At 47.2% G+C, this 22,726-nt stretch overlaps 1 protein-coding gene across 3 annotated transcripts in view; it reads left to right on the plus strand.

Annotated features, from left to right (window-relative positions):
• IGF1R (insulin like growth factor 1 receptor) overlaps window positions 1–22,726 on the plus strand; it is a 242,201-nt gene that overhangs the window by 168,067 nt on the left and 51,408 nt on the right. For all 3 annotated transcript variants that reach the window (XM_081964805.1, XM_081964806.1, XM_081964807.1), the window contains exons 3-8: window positions 974–1,289; window positions 5,579–5,724; window positions 11,675–11,819; window positions 16,289–16,503; window positions 19,478–19,604; window positions 21,252–21,490. In XM_081964805.1, the coding sequence (XP_081820931.1) occupies window positions 974–1,289; window positions 5,579–5,724; window positions 11,675–11,819; window positions 16,289–16,503; window positions 19,478–19,604; window positions 21,252–21,490 (1,188 nt within the window). The remainder of the gene's footprint in view (window positions 1–973; window positions 1,290–5,578; window positions 5,725–11,674; window positions 11,820–16,288; window positions 16,504–19,477; window positions 19,605–21,251; window positions 21,491–22,726) is intronic.

Below are 22,726 nucleotides of genomic sequence, written 5' to 3' on the forward strand. Positions count from 1 at the left end.
TCAACTCCCAGAATTCCTCCTCTCGCTCTTCATCTTGATGATGTGCGGACGGGCGGGGGGAGGGAGCTGGAACCGGTTCTAAATGGCACCACTGTAGATTTGTGGAACCTCTTCTATAGAAGAGGTTAGAACTGGCAGGAACCCACCCCTGCTTTGATGGCAAGAGAAGCCAAATAGAAACTGATGAACTTTAGCCAAGTTTAAGAGCCTTGGTGGTGCAGTGGTCAGAATGCAGTAGTGCAGGCTAGTTCTGCCAACTGCCAGGAGTTCGATCTTCACCAGCTCAAGGTTGACTCAGCCTTCCATTCTTCTGAGGCTGGTAAAATGAAGACCCAGATTGTTGGGGGCAATGTGCTGACTCTGTAAATCAGTTAGAGAGGGCGTGAACGGTATATAAATCTAAGTGCTATTGCTATATAAGTCAAAGAGCCAGTACTATCGGTGTCTGTCTGCCTGTCTGCCTACCGTGTTTCCCCGAAAATAACACAGGGTCTTTTTTTTTTAACTACCGAAATAAGCACTTGGTCTTATTTTCGGGGAGGTCTTATTATTTTTGAGGTGCAAGAGGCAGCAAGCGTGGTCACCTCATGGCTGCTGCTGTGTTGCAATATTTTTGGGGAGGGCTTATTTTCAATGAAACAGGTTACCACCCTACCTACCTACCTGGGTGGTGCAGTTGTTAGAATGCAGTATTGTAGGCTGACTCTGCCGACTGCCAGCAGTTTGATCCTGACTGGCTCAAGGTTGACTCATCCTTCCATCCTTCCGAGGTGGGTAAAATGAGGACCCAGATTGTTGGGGTCAAGAGGCTGGCTCTGTAAAGCGCTTAGAGAGGGCTGGAAAAGCACTGTGAAGCGGTATATAAGTCTTAGGTGCTACTGCTATTGCTAATCATGTCAACTGTTGGTCTGTCCTTCCTCCCAATTCAAGATGGTCTTTTCATGCCCACTGCTTTGTTCTCCTCTCTTTCCAGCCTGTCCCAGTTCCTGTGGCAAACACGCCTGCACAGACCAGAATGAATGCTGTCACCCCGAATGCCTGGGCAGCTGCACCGCACCCCACAACAGCTCGGCCTGCGTGGCCTGTCGCAACTACTACCACGACGGCACCTGCGTTCCTACCTGCCCACCCAACACCTACAAGTTTGAGGGCTGGCGTTGCATTACCAAGGAGAACTGTTCCCGCATCCCTTCCTCGGATCTACTTGGGGAATATGAGAGCTTTGTGATCCATGAGGATGAGTGTGTGCAAGAGTGTCCTCCAGGGTTTGTGCGCAATGATACACAAAGGTAAGTGGGGGAGGCTTGTGTTTACACACGGGAAGGGCAAGTGGCTTTGATTTTTTTCCCTTGCCGGTGGGAGTAAGAAAGACTCTTAATGGGGCCCTCTAAGATGCTAAGCTTGTCGATCAGAAAGGTCGGCAGTTCGGTGGTTTGAATCCCTAGTGCTGTAACAGAGTGAGCTCCCGTTACTTGTCCCAGCTTCTGCCAACCTAGCAGTTCAAAGCACCTAAAAAATGCAAGTAGAAAAATAGGAACCACTTTGGTGGGAAGGGAACAGCGTTCCGTGTGCCTTTGGCGTTGAGTCATGCTGGCCACATGACCACGGAGACGTCTTCGGACAGCGCTGGCTCTTCAGCTTTGAAACGGAGATGAGCACCGCCCCCTAGAGTCAGGAATGATGAGCACACATGTGCAAGGGGAACCTTTACTTTAAGCATGTTTCAAATACAGGCTGTCCTTGATTTTATGTCCACAATTGAGCCCCAAACCTCTGTTGCTGAGTGAGACAGTTGTTGAGTGAATTTTGCCCCCTTTCACAATCTTTCTTGCCACGGTTGATAAGTTAGCAAGGCGGTTAGTAAGTGAATCTAGTTTCCCTCTGGATTTTGCTCATCGCAAAAAGAGGATCACATGACCCTGGGACACTACAACCGTCGTAAATATGAGTCAGTTGCGAAGTGTCCGAATTTTGGTCGTGTGACCACGGGGATGCTGCGACAGTCATAACTGTGAAAAATGGTCATAAGTTACTTTTTCAGTGCTTTTGTAACTTCATAGGTCACTCAACAAATGTCTGTAAGTCAAGGACTGTAATTTGCTGAAGTTACGTCCTGTGAAATCAACAGAGATTACAGAATACCGAACTGTTGTTCCCAGGGAAATTAAAGATTGGATTTCTGCTAAGATTCTATAAGGTTCCAAAATTTTCATCAACAAATGAGTCGAGGAATACCCGTATCTCCTATATCAAGGGTTTCAAACTCAAATTTCATTGAGGGCCACATCAGGACTGTGGTTGACTGCGGGCGGCTGGGCGCGCGTGGCCTACTGGGAGGGCATGGCCATCTTCATGCCAATCAAGGGGGATGACCCTCTGGGTGGGTGTGGCCAGCTTGACACCACTCCCCCAAACCGCTGGCATGTTTCCTCTTTGCACTGGGTAGACTGGGCCAAAGCGACATGGGCCGGCCTCTTACATTTTCCAGGATGGCCCTGCGGGCTGGATCCAACCACATCGCGGGCCGGATGGAGCCTGTGGGCCTTGAGTTTGACACCTCTGCTGTCTATGCTCACAGATCTGTGAAAAATAGGCCATTCAACTTTTAACCTAAACGCCATGAAAAAACGCGCCTCCTGCAGCTACGCCAATTGCAAAAAATCAAAACACGTGAATGTTTCAGCTTATCCACGGGCGGCACATTTTTCACGGCCTTTCGGTTGAAAAATTCGACGGTGTAGCTTACTCCGGGCTGAGCTTATCCGCCAGTCTATCCACGAATCGATCGTCATGGCACTGCAGAAATGAAATAAGGGCCAAATCTGCTTGTATCGGCTGCCTGATTAAGAGCCGTTAGCCGTTGGTATTCCTGATCCGGGGGTAATTAAAAAGGAAATATTTCTCCTGCAGAGGGAGAATCCCCTGCAGGGAATTTTAAATTGTTTTTAACGACCTGGATGGTGTGTCTTTATTTTGGTTGAGTTGAGCTTCCTATTGACGTCTGTCGTCTCTCGTTTTGTTGTGAAGCGGTCCAAACACACCTCCCCTTTTTTTCCCCTGCCGAAGAATTTCTAGTTTACATACAGGTGCAAAGCAGTGATCTCTGTCCCACAGCTAGAAAGTGAATGTTTACCTGGAAAGCTTTTTTTCCCTCCGCTACTATCTGGCCACTTGTGTTTTCAAGCAATTGAAACCCTCATTAAAAAAATAAATAAAGAGGGCCAGGTGTTTATCTTATTATCCAAATGTTCACGTTGTGAATGGGGGAAAAAAGATGGAGGGAAAAGAGGGAATGATAGCGCATGTGGCATTTGTCCCTGGGTGTGTGTGTCTGTGTGTTGGAGTGTGTTTTCCTGCTCCAGTCTCCCTTGATCGCACACCCACCGCTTGCAAACCGAAGAACCAAAAATTCTTAGTGTGCGTCCTCAAAAGTTTCTGGCGTGTATCAACAGTGCCTTGCGCTGAAGCATTTGAAATACGAGCTTGTGAATTCATGTAAAGCATCAAGGGAGCCGCTGGATTGCAAAGATACCATGTGACTCAGTCAGGAATCAGCTGACAAATGGAGGAAGGAAGGGAGAGAGGGGGAGAGAGAGAGAGAGAGAGAATGAAAATGAAAAAGCTCTCGTCCTCGTGGCTTGCACGCTAAACTCTAGCCAAATTCGTCAGTGCAACGCAAAAGGCAGCAGAAAGAGAAATCTGGATGTGTTGTGCAATATAGACTCAGAATCAGAAAGAACCTCGGTGGTCCCTATGGTCAGGGGATCAAAATTTAGATGCTTGGAGCAATGTATAAGATAGGGGGGGGGGAACATGGCTCCACCCGGGGGCAGGGAGGAGGGAGCAATATCGAAAAGGCTCAGGTCACAAAAATAAATATATCGGAAATATTATTGTAATTGTTGATATATTAGAAAGTGAGAAAGAAAGAGATGATTGAACATGTTGTTGATATAAAGTAAGAATTGTGTTTATGCTATCCTTTACATGTTATCTTTAAAATTGTAAGAGTGTGAGATTTGGGGGGATTTCTACTGCTAACATGGGAGCTACTAAAATTTTCTATGTACCCTACTACCTTTTCCCTATAAATGTTTTAAAACCAATAAAAACTTTTTACAAAAAATAAAATAAAAGGAGATGCTTGGCAACTGATTCATATTTGTGACGGGTGCAGAGACCTGGGGGACAAGTGACCCCTTTTTGTAACCTTCTGACGAGCAAAGTCAATGGGGAAATCAGATTCACTAAAAAAAAAGCATTACTAACTTCACAACAACTGCGGTGGTTCACTTAACAACAGTGGCAAGAAAGGTCACAAAACAGAACAAAGTTCATGAATAAATGTTTCATTTAGCGACAGATATTTTGGACTCAGTTGTGATTGTAAGCCAAGGACAACCTGTATGCCACTACTTCTTCTTCCAATAGTTCAGTTCTGAGCGGCTGACTCAGACTTCCCTCCTTCCGGGGTGGGTAAAATGAAGACCCAGATTGTTGGGGGCAAGAGGCTGACTCTGTAAACCGCTTAGAGAGAGCTTTAAAGCACTGTGAAGCGGGATATAAGTCTAAGTGCTATTGCTCTCTTGGAGAAGTGACAGTTCAATTTTTTCTTTTCAGTGGTGGAACATAGCAAGAGCACATAGACTTATATCCCGCTTCACAGTGCTTTAAAGCTCTCTCTAAGCGGTTTACAGAGTCAGCCTCTTGCCCCCAACAATCGAGCTCCTCATTTTACCCACCTCGGAAGGAGGGGAGGCTGAGTCAACCTTGAGCTGGCCAGGATCGAACTCCTGGCAGTGGGCAGAGTTAGCTTTCAATACTGCTTTCTAACCACTGGGAAGGAAGGAAGGGAGGAAGGAAGAAAGATAGCAATAGCAGACATATACTGCTTCCCAGGGTTTTCCAGCCCTCTCTAAGCAGTTCACAGAGTCAGCCTCTTGCCCCCAATAATCTGGGTCCTCATTTTATCCCCCTCGGAAGGGACGGAAGGCTGAGCCAACCTTCAGCCTGGTGAGATTTGAAGTGCCAAATTGCAGCCGGCTGTCAGCAGAAGTAGCCTGCCATACTGCATTTTAACCACTTGCCGCCATGGGGAATAGGAATAGGAATAGAATGGAACAGCAATAGCAATAAGACTCATATATTGCTTCTTAATGCTTTGCAGCCCTCTCTAAGCGGTTTACAAGGTCAGCATATTGTCCCCCAACAATCTGGGTCCTGATTTTAGCAAACTCGGAAGGAGGGAAGACTGAGTCAATCTTGAGTTGGTCAGGATCGAACTCCTGGCAGTGAGCAGTGATTTAGCCCCAGAGATAGATATATAGGTGGACAGATAAAGCAGTAGCAATAGCACTTGGAGTCATACACCACTTCACAGTGTTTTCCAGCCTTCTCTAAGCGGTTTACAAGGTCAGCATTTTGTCCCCCAACAATCTGGGTCCTGATTTTACCCACCTCGGAAGGACGGAAGGACGGCAGAATTAGCCTGCAATACTGCATTCTAACCACTGCGCCACCTTGGCCGACGGAAGGGCCATTCATGCTCATCTCTTCCTCTCCTTTTGTCTTTTGCCAGCATGTTCTGCAGCCCTTGTGAGGGACCCTGCCCCAAAGTGTGTGCAGATGACAAAATCATGACGATCGACTCCGTCACGTCGGCACAGACGCTCCAGGGATGCACGGAAATTAGAGGGAACCTTCTTATCAACATCCGCCGTGGGAGTAAGTTGACGCTGGATTGGTAGAGCATAAAGAGTTTGGTAACCCTGGTTGAGTGTGACAAGCCCTCTGTGAGCTTCCTAAAGTGCACGTTGTGCTAAAGCAGGGGTGTCCAAACTTGGGAACTTTAAGACTTGTGGACTTCAACTCCACAAGTCTTAAAGTTCCCAAGTTTGGACACCCCTGTGCTAAAGAAACCACGGATGGAGTTTTATGGTTTCCCCAACTGCTCTCTCTCCACCGTGGAGCACATGGGAAGTGTGTTTAAATGCACCCGTGATGCCTCGAGCGGGCATTCTGACGTCGCAAGACAGACATACTTAAATAAACGGCAGAGGATATTAGATATGTCAACCCTGCATTTCATTCTTGATAAATTGCAATTATCCTTTTCCCTTTGGCTACTCGGTGGTTAAAATGCATTGGTTTTGTTTTTCAAAAAGCCAAAAGAAATTTAAGTTCTTTTTAAATAATAAAAGTGCCAGCTTTTCGTTTGCTATGGAAAACGCCTTGTGTTCCGTAGGAGAATTTTTCCGCAGGTAATCCCAACGAATTCCCAAGGTAGCATTGCAGCAGGATCAAAGTTCCCAGGAGGGAAAGAGAGAAGGCCGCTTACTGCTAGCCTTGATAAGGTTTTCTAAATTTGCATTGTCTCCCTCGTGTTGGGTGGCACGTCAGTGAATCTAATTATTTGCCCAGTGGCAAATCTTTCTCTGCAGTGTACATGATGCCCTCTTCAAAGCCTGGCACCAGAGTTCCCACCTTGGCATTTCTCAGGGCTGAGTTGGCCACGTCTAGTACATGTCTTAACAGAAAATGAATGTTCAGTTAACGATTTGTCAGAGTGATGAGTCACCTTCTGGGAAAATTCCAACGGTCGGTCGGTCGGTCGGTCGGTCGGTCTTTCTTTCTTTCTTTCTTTCTTTCTTTCTTTCTTTCTTTCTTTCTTTCCTTTCTTTCCTTTCTTTCCTTTCTTTCTTTCCTTTCTTTCTTTCTTTCTTTCTTTCTTTTCTCCCTCTCCCTCTCTTCCTTTTCCATACCTCCCACCTTCCTTTCTTCCTTCCTTCCCCTCCCTTCCTCCCACACCCCTGCTCTGCTCTGCCCTTTCCCTTCCTTCCTTCCTTTCTCTCCCCTTTCCTTCTCTTCCTTTTCCATACCTCCCACTCCCCTCCCCTTTCCCTTCTTTCATTCCCCTCCCTCCCACTTCCCTCCCCTCCCCTGCCATTTCCTTCCTTCCTTCCTTCCTTCCTTCCTTCCTTCCTTCCTTCCTTCCTTCCTTCCTTCCTTCCTTCCCTCCCTCCCACTCTCTTCCTTTTACATGTCTCCCATCTTTCCTTCCTTCCCCTCCCTCCCACTCCCCTTCCCTTTTCCTTCCTTCCTTTCTTCCTTCCCCTCTCTCCCACTCCCTTGCCCTGCCCTTTCCCTTTCTTCTCTCCCTCTCTTCCTTTTCCATACCTCCCACCTTCCTTCCCCTCCCTTCTTCCCACTCCCCTGCCCTGCCCTTTCCCTCCCTCCCTTCTTTCTTCCCTCCTTCCCTCCCACTTCCTTTCCCTTCCTTCCTTCTCCTCCCTCCCACTCCCCTTCCCCTTTTCTTTCTTTCTTTCTTTCTTTCTTTCTTTCTTTCTTTCTTTCTTTCTTTCTTTCTTTCTTTCTTCCTTCCTTCCTTCCTTCCTTCCTTCCTTCCTCCCTCCCTCCCTCCCTCCCTCCCTCCCTCCCTCCCTCCCTCCTTCCTTCCTTCCTTCCTTCCTTCCTTCCTTCCTTCTTTCTTTCTTTCTTTCCCATCTCTCCTACCCACTTCCTTCCCCCTTTTTCCTTCCCTCCCTCCCTACGAAGGAACACAGTTGGCCCAACTTGAAGAAGGAGAAGATTCATTTGATTTGAAGGCTGGTAATGCACCCATTTCATCTGTTAGAACCCCACAAACGCCATGCAGCTTTCTCTGCCCCTGCTTTGGGGACCCCCTGTTAACCTCCCCTGTTTTAAGTCAAGCCGCCTTGTGGCTGCTCTCCACGATACATTCCCATGGCCGCCTCCCGTTCATATGCGTTTGTTCCGATTTCCCCAAAGAGGGCCCTTGGATGGCTTAATCTCGGTGAAACTTTATTCGACCGAAAAGGATTGTATATCACAGAAGCACAGAAAGCTCTCGGCTCGCTCAATTGAGAACGAACGGATCAGCGAGTCTATGCTGGTTTGTTCTCTCTCTTCTGGACACCGAAAGGACGAAGACAGAAGTCTTCAAAGTGGGCAACGTTAAGACTTGTGGACTTCAACTCCCAGAATTCTGGAAGTTGAAGTCCACAAGTCTTAACGTTGCCCAGTTTGGGGACCCCTGGACTAAGAGGTCAAGGCATGTTATGGCTTGCTTTACGGCTGTGATGGCAAACCTATGGCACAGGTGGCACACAGAGCCATCAGTTCCAGTGTGCATGTGTGTGCTGGCCAGCTGATTTTCAGCCTTATGGAGGGCTGGGGGGGATGCGTTTTCACCCTCCCCAAGCTTCAGGAAAGCCTGTGGAGCCTGGGCAGGATGCAAAATGCACCCAACAGGCTTACCAGAAGTTCGGAAACGATCCGTAGGGCCAAGGGAGGCCGTTTTTCCTGGATGGTGCGCGCTTGCATTTTTGGCACCCAACAACAAAAAGGTTAGCCATCCCTGCTTTATGGTATGTGTGAACGGGTGCTTTGGCTTGCTCCCCTGTTAACCCTCCTTCGTTTTGGTCTTTTGACTCTGGCTTTTTCAGAGGAGAACAAGGTAGAGTTAATAGTTCGTCATATCACGATAAAGCACCCACTTTGTTCTCAAGCCAGGCCCATTAAGTAGGAAAAGTATGCAGGAGCAAGCAAGCATTAGATGTGAATAATAAGCGTGTTCTTGACTAAGGCAGAAGTCTAAAGAGTTCCCGCCTATTACTGCATGCAAACACAGCTCAAGAAATATTAACTTTGAACCTCAGTTCGCTCCTGGTTTCTATGCCATAAAATAGACCCTGCTTTATCAGGGACAATCTACTTCTAATTTATTAAATAATGTGACTTAACGGGAAAAGGATATTATTACAGAACAACAAAGTTGGAAGGGGCTTGGAGGTTTTCTAGTCCAACCCCCTGTTCAAGCAGGAGACTGTAATGGTGAACCTGTGGCACACGGGCCTGAAATGGCACGTAGAGCTTAGAAAACCTCTTCTGGGTTTCTGGTGCACATGGGCGCGCAACAATCAGCGGGCCTTCCTCCGTACGGCAGTCCCCGAAACTGAATGAGCTGGTCTTCCGTTTTCCGGTGTGAGCATGTGCGCTGGTCAGCTGATTTTTCACATGCACATGTGAGCCAGTACAAGAAGACTAGCTGCTGAGTGCGCATGCATGCGCCGGGAACCGGACGTTTTTTTTTTTTTGGTGCATGCATGCCCCTGGGCAGCTCCTCTTGCAGGTTTCGGCGCAGTCGCCAAAAAGGTTCGCCATCACTGCCCTATACCTTTCTAGATCAGGGGTGCCCAGCCCACTACTGGACTGTGGCCTAATCACCATTGGGCTACATGGGCAGCCAGGCGCGTGTGTATGGCCCTATGGTACTTGTGCCACAAGCATCATGGGCAGTCCAGCCCCACTTCCATGAGCCTCGTTGCAAGTCCTTGTGGCCCCTCTTGTGCAAGTGTCACTGCGAATGTCACAGGCACATGAATGCACATATGCGCCTGTCCTTCCCACGAAATCATACCCTCTTCCCCCCTTCCCCCTGCTCCAGGCCACCAACTCAGGAAGAATTGGCAAACTCTGTGCTAGACAACAACCTGATTGTCCAGTTTCTTCCGAGCACATACAATTTCTGGAGTGGAAGCCATTCCGTTGAACGATTGTTCTCGCTGTCTCCTTAATTCTAGATCGGATCTCTCTCTGATTGGCTTCCACCTGTTAAATGGCTACGGCAGTGACGGCTAACCTTTTCCAAACCAAGTGCCCAAAGCGTGTCCGTGTGTGCTGCGCACCTCTGCACCCGGCTCCTCCACGCATGCATGTGTCCCCACACGCCTCATGCATCCCGCATGTGCGACAGAGACCCAAAGACCAGCTAGGTGGCTGGTGGGAGGCAGGCGAGCATGCGTGGCAAAGCTGAACTGGGGCAATGGCTGGTGTGCCATCAGAGAGGGTGCTGCGTGCCACCTCTGGCCCGTGTGTCATAGGTTTGCCATCCTGGGGCTATGGAGATTCTCAGTCATCCAAGCCAACGATGCTTTTCAAAAGGCAACTGAGTTTCCTTGTTTTTTTTTTTCTTGAAAACATTTAGCTTCTTATCCAAGAAGCTTCTTCAGTTGTCTTCAGAAGTGAAGAAGATGCTTGAATGAGAAGCGAAACATTTTCAAGGGTGGGGGAAAAAAAATTCCCGAAGAAAGTCCAGTTGCCGTTTGAAAAACACCCTCCGGACTTCCACCTGTGATCTCTTCTCCAGAGGCTCCAATGAGAAGATAAGCTCCAAGGAGGAGCATTTGCTTTGAGCTTTCCATTCGTGGAGGAGGAAAAACACCCACTTCTCTTGCCTAGAACGGCCGGGCAATTCTCAGGCGTCTGCAACCTGAAACACTGAAAGAGCCATTTGGACCCGTTTCCCACAGAAAAGAAAACACCAGGAGTCTCAAAACCTGGGTCACTCACTCCCACCCAGTCCCATGACCCCCACCCCCAGCCACGCCTCCCCAGGTTTTGTGGCTCCCGGGTGTTTTCTGTGGGAAACAGCTATCTCTCTTTATGTGTCTCTCTGTCTGTCTCTCTCTCGTCTGTCTGTCTGTCTGTCTATCTATCTATTTATCTTTCTGTCTCTCTGTGTCTCTCTCTCGTCTGTCTTTCTCTGTGTCTCTCTCATCTGTCTGTCTGTCTGTCTGTCTGTCTGTCTCTATCTATCTATCTATCTATCTATCTATCTATCTATCTATCTATCTATCTATCCCTCTCACTGTTTATCTCTCTGTCTATCTCTGTCTCTCTCTCTCATCTGTGTCTGTCTGTCTATCTCTCTGTCTCTCTCGTCTGTCTCTCTCTCCCTCGTCTGTCTATCTATCTCTGTCTTTCTCTCTCGTCTGTGTCTGTCTATCTGTCTCTCTCTCTGTCTCTCTCTCATCTGTCTATCTATCATCTGTCTGTCTGTCTGTCTATCTATCTATCTATCTATCCCTCTCTGTCTGTCTGTCTGTCTGTCTATCTATCTCTCTGTCTCTCTCTCTCTCGTCTCTCTCTCTCTCTCTCTATTTATCTGTCTGTCTGTCTCTCTCTCGTCTGTCTATCTATCTATCTATCTATCTATCTATCTATCTATCTATCTATCTATCTATCTATCTATCCCTCCCTCCTCTATCAGGCCAGGCAAGGAGTGACTGGAAGGGGAGGCCGAGGGGTAGGGGCTGGGGCCAACCATTGGTGGGTTCAGCCGACAGGGAGCCACAGCAGGGGGACGAAAGAGCCATGTGGCTTCGGAGCCGCAGGTTGCCGACACCCGGGCTATCTTGAGGCAAGAGTTGAGGTTCTCCTCAATGGGACAGTTTGGGCTAGCAGTAATGCGGTAACGTTTACATCTGTCACTGAGCATCACTGCGGAGCTGTGGCTTCCTGAAGGCTTAGATTTACAACGGCCCAAGAGAAACTTGCCAAAACATCAGCTGTTGAAAGCTCAGAATGCGACGCTGGGATTTAGCAGCCAACGTTGAAGGGAATGGACTGCCATTGCGCCAGCAGAAAAATTAACTAGATTAAATTGAAGTGGCATTTAGTTTGGCATCCTGGCTGCCCCCGGCTTGCCTAGGTAAATCATACAAGGTTGTGTGTGTTGCACAGCGGAAGAGTTGACATTCCCAGAAGGCCGCTCTTAAGCCGAGGAAGCTAATTGTGGTGAGAAGAAAAATCTCGAAACTAGGAAGATTTATGACCTTTCCCTCTCTGGGATGTTTTGTTTTCCCTCCTGCAGACAATATCGCCTCTGAGCTGGAGGACTTCATGGGGTTGATAGAAACGGTGACGGGATATGTGAAGATCCGACATTCTCATGCTTTGGTGTCCTTGTCGTTTTTGAAGAATCTGCGATATATCAACGGAGAGGAACAACTGGACGGGTAAGGGTAGCCTGATTCTACTGTAAGAAGTCATGTCATTGAACGTCACATTCTCGGACAAACGGTTCTTGACGTTCTTGTTAGAGAACACAATGTTTCTCAGCCTTGGCAACGTGACGATGTCTGGGCTTCCAACTCCCGGCTGGGAGTTGAAGTCCACACATCTTAAGCTTCCCAAAGTTGAGAAACACTGCCCTGACACATAAGCTGAAGACCATGCCATGGCCAACTGAACCTGGTCTCTCCACCTTCCCATTCTTCCGCTTCACGGCATCGAACAGCAACTCTTGAACTTTTGAGTTTTTATTTGTTCCTCCCCTCCTTCAGATATGGCCCTTGGTTTCCAGAAAGGTTGCTAGAAGCATCATGAGTTATCTGCATGCACATTGACTCGATCCATAGTTGTTGTTGTTTTTTTTTACTTTGTTGTCCTCTTGTGGATGATTCAGCAGTTCTGCCTGGATGCTCCTGAAAATCTATGGAAAATTTCAACCAAAGGGTGAACTTTGGGTGCGTTAAGATGTCTGTGAAATGTTTTCACTCGTCGTCCTTCTCAAAACTGGATTTACCATCTTGTATTTGCTCAACTGAGCTAAAAGGACGGTCCTGTTTTTGGAGGGACAAAGGTGCCTTGTGTTCTTTAACACAGCGTAAGCACCTAACTTCATATTGTTTTCATCCTCCTCTCCCAATTCAGTGGCCTTCTGAAGAAGGTTGGGTTACAGTACCCATCTTCTTCCCTTGCCAGGGCTACTGGGTGGCAGAGTTCCCTTTCAGATACCTCTGAGAAGACACAAAGGTAGAGAAAGGAAGGTACAAGTAGTCCTTGAGTTACAACCGCAAGGGAGCCCAAACCTTTTTGTGGCTAAATGAGACATTTGTTAAGTGGTACAGCAACAATTTATAATTACAGCCTTAGACCAGCAACCAAAACAAGTAAAAGCACTCAGTGTATACCGTATTTTTCGGAGTATACGACGCACGAAGATTTTGAAGAGGTAAATTTAAAAATAAAGTTTTTGCACTCTGCTGACCTCCCAAACCCTCTGCACGCCTCATTTTTTTTGCCAAAAACAGGGCATGCATAGCCTTTAGGAGGCTTGTAGAGTGCTCCTGGGGGCTGGGGGGGGGGGAAGCAAAATGAGCAAAAAACAGCCTGTTTTTTGCCAGTTTTTGCCCCCCTAAGCCCCCAGGAGCACTTTGTAGCATCCCAAACCCTCTGCAGGTCCATTTTTGCAAATGGGGGCGGAATTTCGGAAGGCCAAAAATGCTGCATTCAGTGTATAAGACGCACCCAGATTTTCACCCTCTTTTTTGGAGGGAAAAACGTGTATCTTACACTCCGAAAACTACGGCATACACTTAAAACATCTAGTATAAAATAATAAATAACAACTAAAATCTATAATAAAATCCAGTGCCAATTAACGTCTGTTAAGTGAATTTTGCTGGTCAGAAGGTCGCAAAGGCTGACCCCAGGACCCTGCCACTGTCATAAATATGAACCAGTGGCCAAACATCTGACTTTTGATCACATGACCATGGGGATTTCTGCAGTGGTGGTGATTGTGAAAAAGTGCCCTAAAAGTCACATTTTTTTCAGTGCCGTTGTAAGTTTGAATGGTCACTAAATGAACTGTCATACGTCTGGGTCTACCTGTACATAAAGGAATGGAGTTGCATCATTTTTGAAGATTGTACAGCTGGGAAAAGTTGTGGTTGTCATCAGACTAATGGGAGGGGAGCGTCGTTCTGCCCTTCGCGTCCTGGGAAATTGCCGTGTTTCTCTTGGGACACTTTCTCTGCTCTCTTTACCTCCAAACAAACCCTTACCGGTTGCATCAGTGGTTAATAAACAGGATTTTTTTTTTGTGGGGGGGACGGGACTGTTTGAACAAGGCCGGGGCAAGGTCATGAGAACAGCCCTCGTTGTGTCCGATTTATCTGGCCTGAAAGGATTATCTTACAGGATGAGGGTAGATTCTCAACCTCCTTTTCCCCCCTCCGGTCCCTCCCTCTCTGGCTGCAGTTTGGTCAGCTTTGCATTCTCCAAATTCCAGAGAGGGATGGGAGTATGTTGTAAAGGGCAGCCGCTGCTTTCTTCTACCCTGGAAAGTTCCTCTCCTCTCTCAAGCCGTAGAGCAGTAGACTGGTAGGGTTGGGGACGGACGGACTTTGGAGGTCATCTAGCCCAACCCCCTGCTGAAGCAGGAGATGCAGACAAGTGGCTGCCCAGCCTCTTCTTAAAATGCGTTGGGTCTCTTCATGTTCCAGAGATACTTAACAGGTTCCAGCTGATCAATTTGTTTATTTTATTAAATGCATTGGCCGCCCACCTTTATCACAAGGCAACTCTGGGTGTTGCACTCCTATCACTGTCTAACGCAGGGATCCTCAAACTACGGGCCACCGAAGCCATTAATCCGGCCTGCAAGGGACCACAAGGCTACCCCACCCACATCGCCCCACCTACCCACCCCACCCACCCCCTTTCTGGAGGCCTCAGGAGGCCAAAAACAGGCCAGTGTTTTGGGGGCAGAGTCATTCGGGAGGCCAAGTAGACCAAACATGGGTCCATTTTTGGCCTCCCCAGCCTCGAGAGAGCGAGAAAGAGACACACACACGCACCCCAAGGCAGCCCCCTCCCTTCATTAACCTGCTTTCCACCCCCAGTAGCATAACAAATCAAGTTTAATTTGTGTGTATTGTTTAAAGGACTGCTAAATTGGCCACACCCACCCGGTCACATGGCCACCTAGCCACGCCCACCCAGTCACATGGCCACGTAGCAACACCCGCCCAGTCACATGGCCACGTAGCAACACCCGCCCAGTCACATGGCCACCTAGACATGGCCGCCCAGTCACATGGCCACCTAGCAACACCTACCCGGTCACGTGACTACCTAGCCATGACCACCCAGTCACATGACCACCTAGCCACACCTACCCGGTCACATGGTCACCTAGACACGTCCACCCACTCACATGACCACCTAGCAACCCTCAGCCAGCCAGTCCGCCCCCCCCCCAACAGTCTGAGGGACCATGAATTGGCCCCCTGTTTAAAAAAGTTTGAGGATCCCTGGCCTAATGGTAAATCAAGCTGAGTGACGAAATATGTTGTAAAGGGACGTGTTGCTTTCATCCACCCAGGAAGGTTCCTCTTGTCTCTTAAGCCACAGAATATAGAATCATGTTGGGAGGGACGTTGAAGGCCTCCTTATCCAACCTGAAGCAGGAGATCCGATAGCATCCCGGGCAAATGCCTGTCCAGTCTCTTCTTGGAAACCTCCAGTGTCGGAGCAGCCACAACCTCTGGAAGGAAGCCGTTCTACTGATCAATTGTTCTCACTGTCCAGAATTTCTCCTTCGCTCTAGGTCAGCGATGGCGAACCTTTTTCGGCTCACGTGCCACAAGTGGGGGGAGTGCAGGGGGGTCGTGTGCGGGCGTGCCGCACCCATAATGCAACTCGCGAGCCCCCCAGTGCGCATGCGCGCAAAACGTGCGACCCCCCCATTTTTACATGCTTTTTTCGCCCTCCCCAGGCTCCAGAGGCTTCAGAGGAGCCTGGGGAGGGCGAAAAGAGCCTCCCCCCCCCCCCCCCGAGGCTTCAGGGACCGTCCGGAGGCTTCCCTGAAGCCTTCGGAGCGCTTAAAACGACCCTCTGAGCAACCCGGAAGTCACTTCCGGTTTGCTCGGAGGGTGGTTTTAAGCGCTCCGAAGGCTTCAGGGAAGCCTCCGGACGGTCCCTGAAGCCTCGGGGGGGGGGGGAGGCTCTTTTCTTAAAGTTCCCAAATTTGGACACCCCTGCCCTACAACAAGGGTGTCCAGTCTTAGTTAACTTTCAAACTTGTGGACTTAAACCTATGAAATTTCTCCTTAGTTCTAGGTTGGGTCTCTCTTCAATGAGCTTCCGCGCACCTCTTCTTGTCCTGTCCTCTGCTGCTTTGGAAAAGAGGTTGACCCCTCTCTTCTCTCTAACAGCCCCTCAAGTACCAGAAGATAGCTATCATATCACCCCTTATCCTTCTCTTTGTTAGATTAGACATATCTCAATCGTTCATCGTACGGTTTAGCCTCCAAACCTTTATTCGTTCTTGTTCCTCTTCTCTCTGTTCTTTCCAGAGTTTTCTTTCTTTTAAACTATTTCCGGTTCTGGAGAAGATGGAGTTGAAAGCCTGTTTAAGGCTAAAGAAGTTTGTTACTCCTTTAGCCTTAAAAGCAACGACCTTTTCCAACTTACAACCTGGGAGACATGTTAGGTCTGTTAATACGCCACTGAGATTCTTAGGCCTTGCTTCTTTTAACACTTGGCGTGAGATGTTCCCTAGTTGCTATCGGATCTAAGATTTCGGTCATCGTGCAAATTTTGTAAGGGCACCACAAGCAGAATGAAAAAAAAAATGTGTGGTTTTGTTTACATGGACTGATTTTTTTCCCCCCCTTCCAAACATTTTCCTTTTTAGGAATTACTCGTTTTATGTGCTGGATAACCAAAACTTGCAGCAGTTGTGGGACTGGAGTCATCATAACCTGACTATCAAAGAAGGGAAAATGTACTTCGCTTTTAATCCCAAATTGTGCGTTTCGGAGATTTACCAAATGGAGGCGGTGACTGGAACCAAAGACCGACAAAGTAAAGGCGACGTCAATCCGAGGAACAACGGAGAGAAGGCATCCTGTACGTGAGGACATTGTGTTGGGGTGGAATAACCAAAATGGAAGAGGGTTGTGGTTTTTTTTTTCCTGACCTTAAATAACAGGAGGTTTGTAGGGATCCAGACTTGAGATGCAAAAAGGTTATTTGGAGCATGCACAGATAGGTGACTAGTCCTCAGCATGTTTCTCCTTTTCCTTAAATCATTCCAATTCAGGATTGCTCCATATCCCTAATAAATAATGTCCCTTCTCTTTCATCCATTACACACACACACACACACACACACTATTCTGTTCAACTAACAACTAAGAAGTCACATGGAAAAAACCCAAACAAAAACCAAGGAGTTTAAATGGCAGAGTTTGGGAAGTTGAGGACTTTTTGCTGTTGTTTTCTTTTGTATGGGTTTTAGTCACTCTTTTAATTCAATCAAACTGTTTATTACAGTCTTAGACCAGAGATTAGAGCAATAAAAACACTCAGTCAATATACAATTAAAAATTCTAGTATAAAATAATACTGCGTTTCCCCCAAAATAGGACAGGGTCTTATTTTCTTTTGACCTCCAAAAGAAGCACTTGACCTTATTTTCGGGGAGGTCTTATTACTTTTGAGGTGCAGGAGGCGGCGAGCGTGGTCACCGCATGGCCGCCGCTCTGTTGTAGCATATTTTCGGGGGTGGGCTTATTTTAAGGCATGCACTCAAAAGCCCGATTGGTCTTATTATCTGGGTTGGTCTTATTTTCAGGGAAACAGGGCAAATAACAAACTAAAATCTATAATAAAATCCAGTGTCAATTATACATGGTCAGACTATAAGACAGTTGCAATCCCTAAACAACGTGGCCCGTTGTAGGTTCAACGCTAAAAGGGAAAAGACTGAGGGTTTGCCACATTTCTTATGTAACATAACTATGGTGGAGAAGACACATGTTTGCAACGAATCCCCAGTGCTGCTGTGCAGAATCTGGCCACCTTCATTGTAGCTATGGACTGTTCACTATTAAGCAGCCATTGCGGACAGGTAGTATTGGAGCATCCAGGATACCTAGGAGTTATTGGCAGAATATGTTTTTTCCTAATCTCTGTGTAAAAGGAACATACAAGGAGCATGTGACCCATAATCTCCACCTCTCCTGTAAGGACAGAATCTTTCCATCAGTGGTATCTTTTTATACTTGCTACACAGGAACGGCCGATGGAAGCGCATGGCGCACTCTTGATTTCCGCTCCCAACATTTTGCACATGGTTCTCCAATTAGTAAAAGGGGGGTTTGGATTATTTGCAAGTCAGATGTGGGGCTCAGAAAACTAGCTTCTTTAGAAGAACATGAAAAGAAAATCAATGCCTTATCCTCATTGGTCGAAACAATGTGCTCGTTCAGTGCGTATGCCGCACGCATCTGATCGATGATTGGTGAGCAGGCTATTGAAATGGTCTCCTCTCCATCTCTGGCACCTAAAATAGACCTTCAGGATGTTGTTTTTGCAAAGAATATCCCCCCCTCTCCTCCACATATGGAAGTAGGATCCGTTTCCCAAAGACACAGTTTGGCGTGTATTCACACCAAAGGGGAATCACCCACATCCATTTGTCAGCCTTGGAGACTTTGTGAAAGCTTTGGCCTGCCTCTCCTATGTTACCCTCAAGGATCTGGGCTAGGTTTCACTAAAAAAAAAAGCGGGGGGGGGGGGGGGAGAAGCTTATTTGTCTACATCAGTGTTTCTCAAACTTGGTGACTTTAAGTCCTGTGGACTTCAACTCCCAGAATCCCCCAGCCAGCACAGCTGGCTGGGAGATTCTGGGAGTTGAAGTCCACAGGACTTAAAGTCGCCAAGTTTGAGAAACACTGGTCTACATGGACTTTAAAATGTGTGCAGGATGGAAGAGGGTTGAAACATTTGCTAAAGTGTTGTATCCAAACAAAAAAGCAACTGAAAAATCCAATTGTATGCTGGGTTCCCAAGCCAAGAATTAAGCTTCTCTCAAAACAAACACCCACAATCTACAAAACAAACAACTATTCAAACTTGTTTTCAATCGGATCGCGTTTGAAGATATGAAGACCAGACTTGGCTTTTGAAAACAGATTCATCTCCGTTAAAGCCAGCCCGTGTGAAGTTAGATCGGCTGGCAGGCTTTGCCTAAAAATTGGGAGGAGGGGAGGGTTGCAGAAATGTATTGTGCACAGGTAAGATTGAGTCACCTGGTTTCCCCCCCCCCCCCCTCTGTGGATGTAAGAAAAAAGCTCGGAAGAACAAAATGCATCCTTTGAGAGTTCAAATTGTGTTACGTGAAACATCAGACTGGGCCGTTTGCTGGATGGTGTGACAATTTTTTCTTGCTCAAAACGTTGTGAAACCCTTCCTGTTGATTAATATTTGCTTTTGGAAAAATGAAATTAAAAGTGCCTGCCTGACGGTACATTTTGCATGACATACATTACGTTTGTTTTTTTTAAAAGAAACATCCCTGTGAAGGGGAAGGAATGGCAGAACCTGGGGGTGGAATTAAACCCCCCTTGAATTCAAACTATCTAACCCCAAGCAGGTGCTAACCCCTAGTTGTGAAGATCCCTGTGCATGGGCACGAGTAGCAATAAATCAGTTTAAACGGACCTTCTCTTTCCCGTATCAAATCTGGATCAGCCCAGCCATTTACTGCTGGGAAAGGAATTTCATATTCCCATGCTATGGTTTTATCAGAGGAGAAGGTGTTTTAGCTCCCCAAAAAATGTGATCCATCCACTTTTGAGCAAAACCAAGGAACCAATTCCCAATTATGGTACATATTTCCAGAAAAGAACCACTCATATGATCTCTTTCTCTTCTCCTTCCCTCTCTCCCCCTCTATCTCCCTCCCCCCTTCTCTCTCTCTCTCTCTCTCTCTCTCTCTCTCCCCTCTCTCTCTTTCTCTTTCTCTTAGTAATAAATTCCATTGCTGTGTGTGTGTGTTAGTGGCAATTCAGCCAAGTGTGCTGCTTTTGTGTTTCAGGTGAAAGTCACATTCTGAAATTCGTTTCCAACACTACAGTGAAAAACCGGATCAAACTGACATGGGAACAGTATCGGCCTAAAGATTACAGAGATCTGATTAGCTTCACCGTCTATTACAAAGAAGCGTGAGTAGAAGCGTCATTACTCCAGACAAAGTGAAAATGTGTATATGTGGTTTTAGCTGTATTAACCAGCTTTTGCAGCTTCCAGATGAACTATCTCATGGGTGTCAAACTCGGATGTCATTGAGAGCCACATCAGGGTTGTGTTTGACCTCAGAGGGGCCAGGGGTGCGTGGCCAGGGGGTGCGTCAGGGGTGAAATCCAGCAGGTTCTGGAGAACCGGTAGTGGAAATTTTGAGTAGTTCAGAGAACTGGCAAATGCCACCTCTGGCTGGCCCCAGAGTGGGTGGGAATGGGGATTTTGCAGTATCCTTCCGCTGCCACGCCAACCAAGCCACGCCCACAGAACCAGTAGTAAAAAAAAAATGCATTTCAACACTGGGGTGCGTGACCAGCTGGACACCACTCGGCGTGGGGGCGCCTGTGGTGGCCGGAGTGCCCTGTTAGCGAAAACAGGCTCCCGAGCTCTGTTTTCAGCTGTGATGACCTCCTACATTCCTCTACCAGCGAAAATAGAGCTTGGGAGGGCTGCCCATGGCCCTCAGGAGCTCCATTTTCGCTGGCAGAGGCACCTCCTCTGTTTTCAGGGCAGCCCTGCGGGTCAGATCTAAGCACCCCGCTGGACGGATGCGGCCCACGAGCCTTGAGTTTGGCACTCCTGTACTATATGGACCACATGCCAGAATTTTCAGAAATCAGCCTGCAAGATGGAGCGTTTGGGGAGTTGAAATCTACACATTGGAAGTTGCCAAAGTAGTGAGCAGAGTACAGTGCAGTGGTACCTCGGTATTCGTTAATTGGTTCTGGGAGGCGCAATGAGTACTAAAAAAAGCAACAAGTGCCAAACCACGTGACATACCATGTGACTTCCGGTTTGCTCGGAGGGTGGTTTTAAGCGTTCCGAAGGCTTCAGGGAAGCCTCCGGATGGTCCCTGAAGTCTCCGGAGGGCCTCCGGAGAGGCGGGGGGGGGCTCTTTTCGCCCTCCCCAGGCTCCTATAAAGCCTCTGAAGCCTGGGGAGCGCGAAAAAAGCATGTAAAAGTGGGGGGTGGGTCACGCGTTGTGCGCGCATGCGCACTGGGGGGGTCATGCGTTGCATTATGGGTGCGGCACGCCCGCACACGACCCCCCTGCACTCCCCCCACTTGTGGCACGCGAGCCAAAAAGGTTTGCCATCGCTGCCCTATTCTATTCTCATTCCCATCCCCATTCCCCATTCTTTTTCCTCTGTTCTACTATATTCTACTCTACTCTACTCTATTCTACTGCATTCTATTCTATTCCCATTCCCCATTCTCTTTCCTCTATTCTATTCTGTTCTATTTTATTTTATTCTATTCCCATTCCCCATTTCCTCTATTCTATTCTCTTCTACTCTACTCTACTCTACTGCATTCTATTCTATTCCCATTCCCCATTCTCTTTCCTCTATTCTATTCTGTTCTATTCTATTTTATTCCCATTCCCCATTCTCTTTCCTCTATTCTATTCTATTCTATTCTACTCAACTTTACTCTACTGCATTTATTCTATTCTATTCCCATTCCCCATTCTCTTTCCTATATTCTATTCTGTTCCATTCCATTCTATTATATTCTATAGCTGTTTTATCAGATGGACGTGTCCTAGCTCCCTTGCTTGTCCATTCCAGAGCCTTCAAGAACGTGACAGAGTATGATGGGCAGGACGCCTGTGGTTCTAACAGCTGGAACATGGTCGATGTGGACCTGCCTTCAAATAAAGACGATAATCCAGGGATTCTGCTGCAGCCGCTGAAACCGTGGACTCAATATGCAATTTATGTCAAAGCCGTCATGCTCACTATGATGGAGAACTATCACCCTCATGGAGCGAAGAGTGAGATTGTCTACATTCGCACTAAGGCTGCAGGTAAGAAGCCATTAGTCTGGTGGAGATAAAATTTGGAAAAAATGAATTGTGTTTCTGCCTGGTGGCATTGATTGGGCAAGGAGGATTAAGAGCATTTGGGAAAGTGATTCATGATGTCTTCTATGAAATTTAAACTAGCCATAAATCTTAAGTATTTTGGCATAATTAGTTTTTGGCTACAAGCAAAGATACTAGGATATAAATCTGCTTTCTTCCTAGGAAGTCCTTGTGGGACGTTCTTAATAAATCTGTGCCGTGGCTTCAATTTGTAGCTTGCCATCTTTTATTGGGATGGGAAATTTCGCACAGATTTTTCCAGCAGATGGCCAGAAAACGCAGTTCGTTTCCAATGCATCGTTCATCCAAGCTTTGTGTAATTCCAAAATTCATAGTTTGGGAGAAAAACGTAGCAGTAGATGTAAAAAAAAAATGGGGAAAAAAATTAACTATTGAGTTTTAGAATCATTTGTATTAACATCATGGTTTATCCGCCTGAAGGGGGGCTTCAGTGGCTAAGATGCTGAGCTTGTCGATCAGAAAGGTCAGCAGTTCGACGGTTCGAATCCCTAGTGCCGTGTAACAGAGTGAGCTCCCGTTACTTGTCCCAGCTTCTGCCAGCCTAGCACTTCAAAAGCACATAAAAAATGCAAGTAGAAAAATGGGAACCATCTTTGGTGGGAAAGTAACAGCGTTCCATGCACCTTCAGTGTTTAATCATGCCGGCCACATGACGTCTTTGGACAGCGCTGGCTCTTCGGCTTTGAAACAGAGATGAGCACCGCCCCCTAGAGTCGGGAACGACTAGCACATATGTGCAAGGGAAACCTTTACCTTAGAGATCTCAACATCCGACTCGTTTGGCGATCCTGGCTTAAATCTTCCCCTGGAAATTTCCAGGTTGCCAAGGAAAAGAAACGTCTCCTTGTTAAAAAGTTTTTTTCCCCTTCTTCTATCAAACCAGGAGCTTTCATATCTTTTGAATTCAACTGGGGACCCCCTCGTCCCCTTTTTCTAGAGGGCCCAGGCTTTCCACCTCATATGTTTTCCCAAAGCTTTGCGGTGATTTTGCAACTCGATTGTGTCGGGCTGGGCCGGGAGTTGGCAAATCCAGAACTTGTGTGCATAGTGGCTTTCTGGAAGGAAAAACACTATTTTGCTTGCCTTTTTTTTCTTTTCTTTTTTCTTTTTGGTTCGAGGCCCCCTAGAGTCAGGAACAACTAGCACATATGTGCAAGG

This window comes from Natrix helvetica (genome assembly GCF_964273705.1).
Source record: "Natrix helvetica genome assembly, chromosome: 12".
Classification (NCBI taxonomy): domain Eukaryota; kingdom Metazoa; phylum Chordata; class Lepidosauria; order Squamata; family Natricidae; genus Natrix; species Natrix helvetica.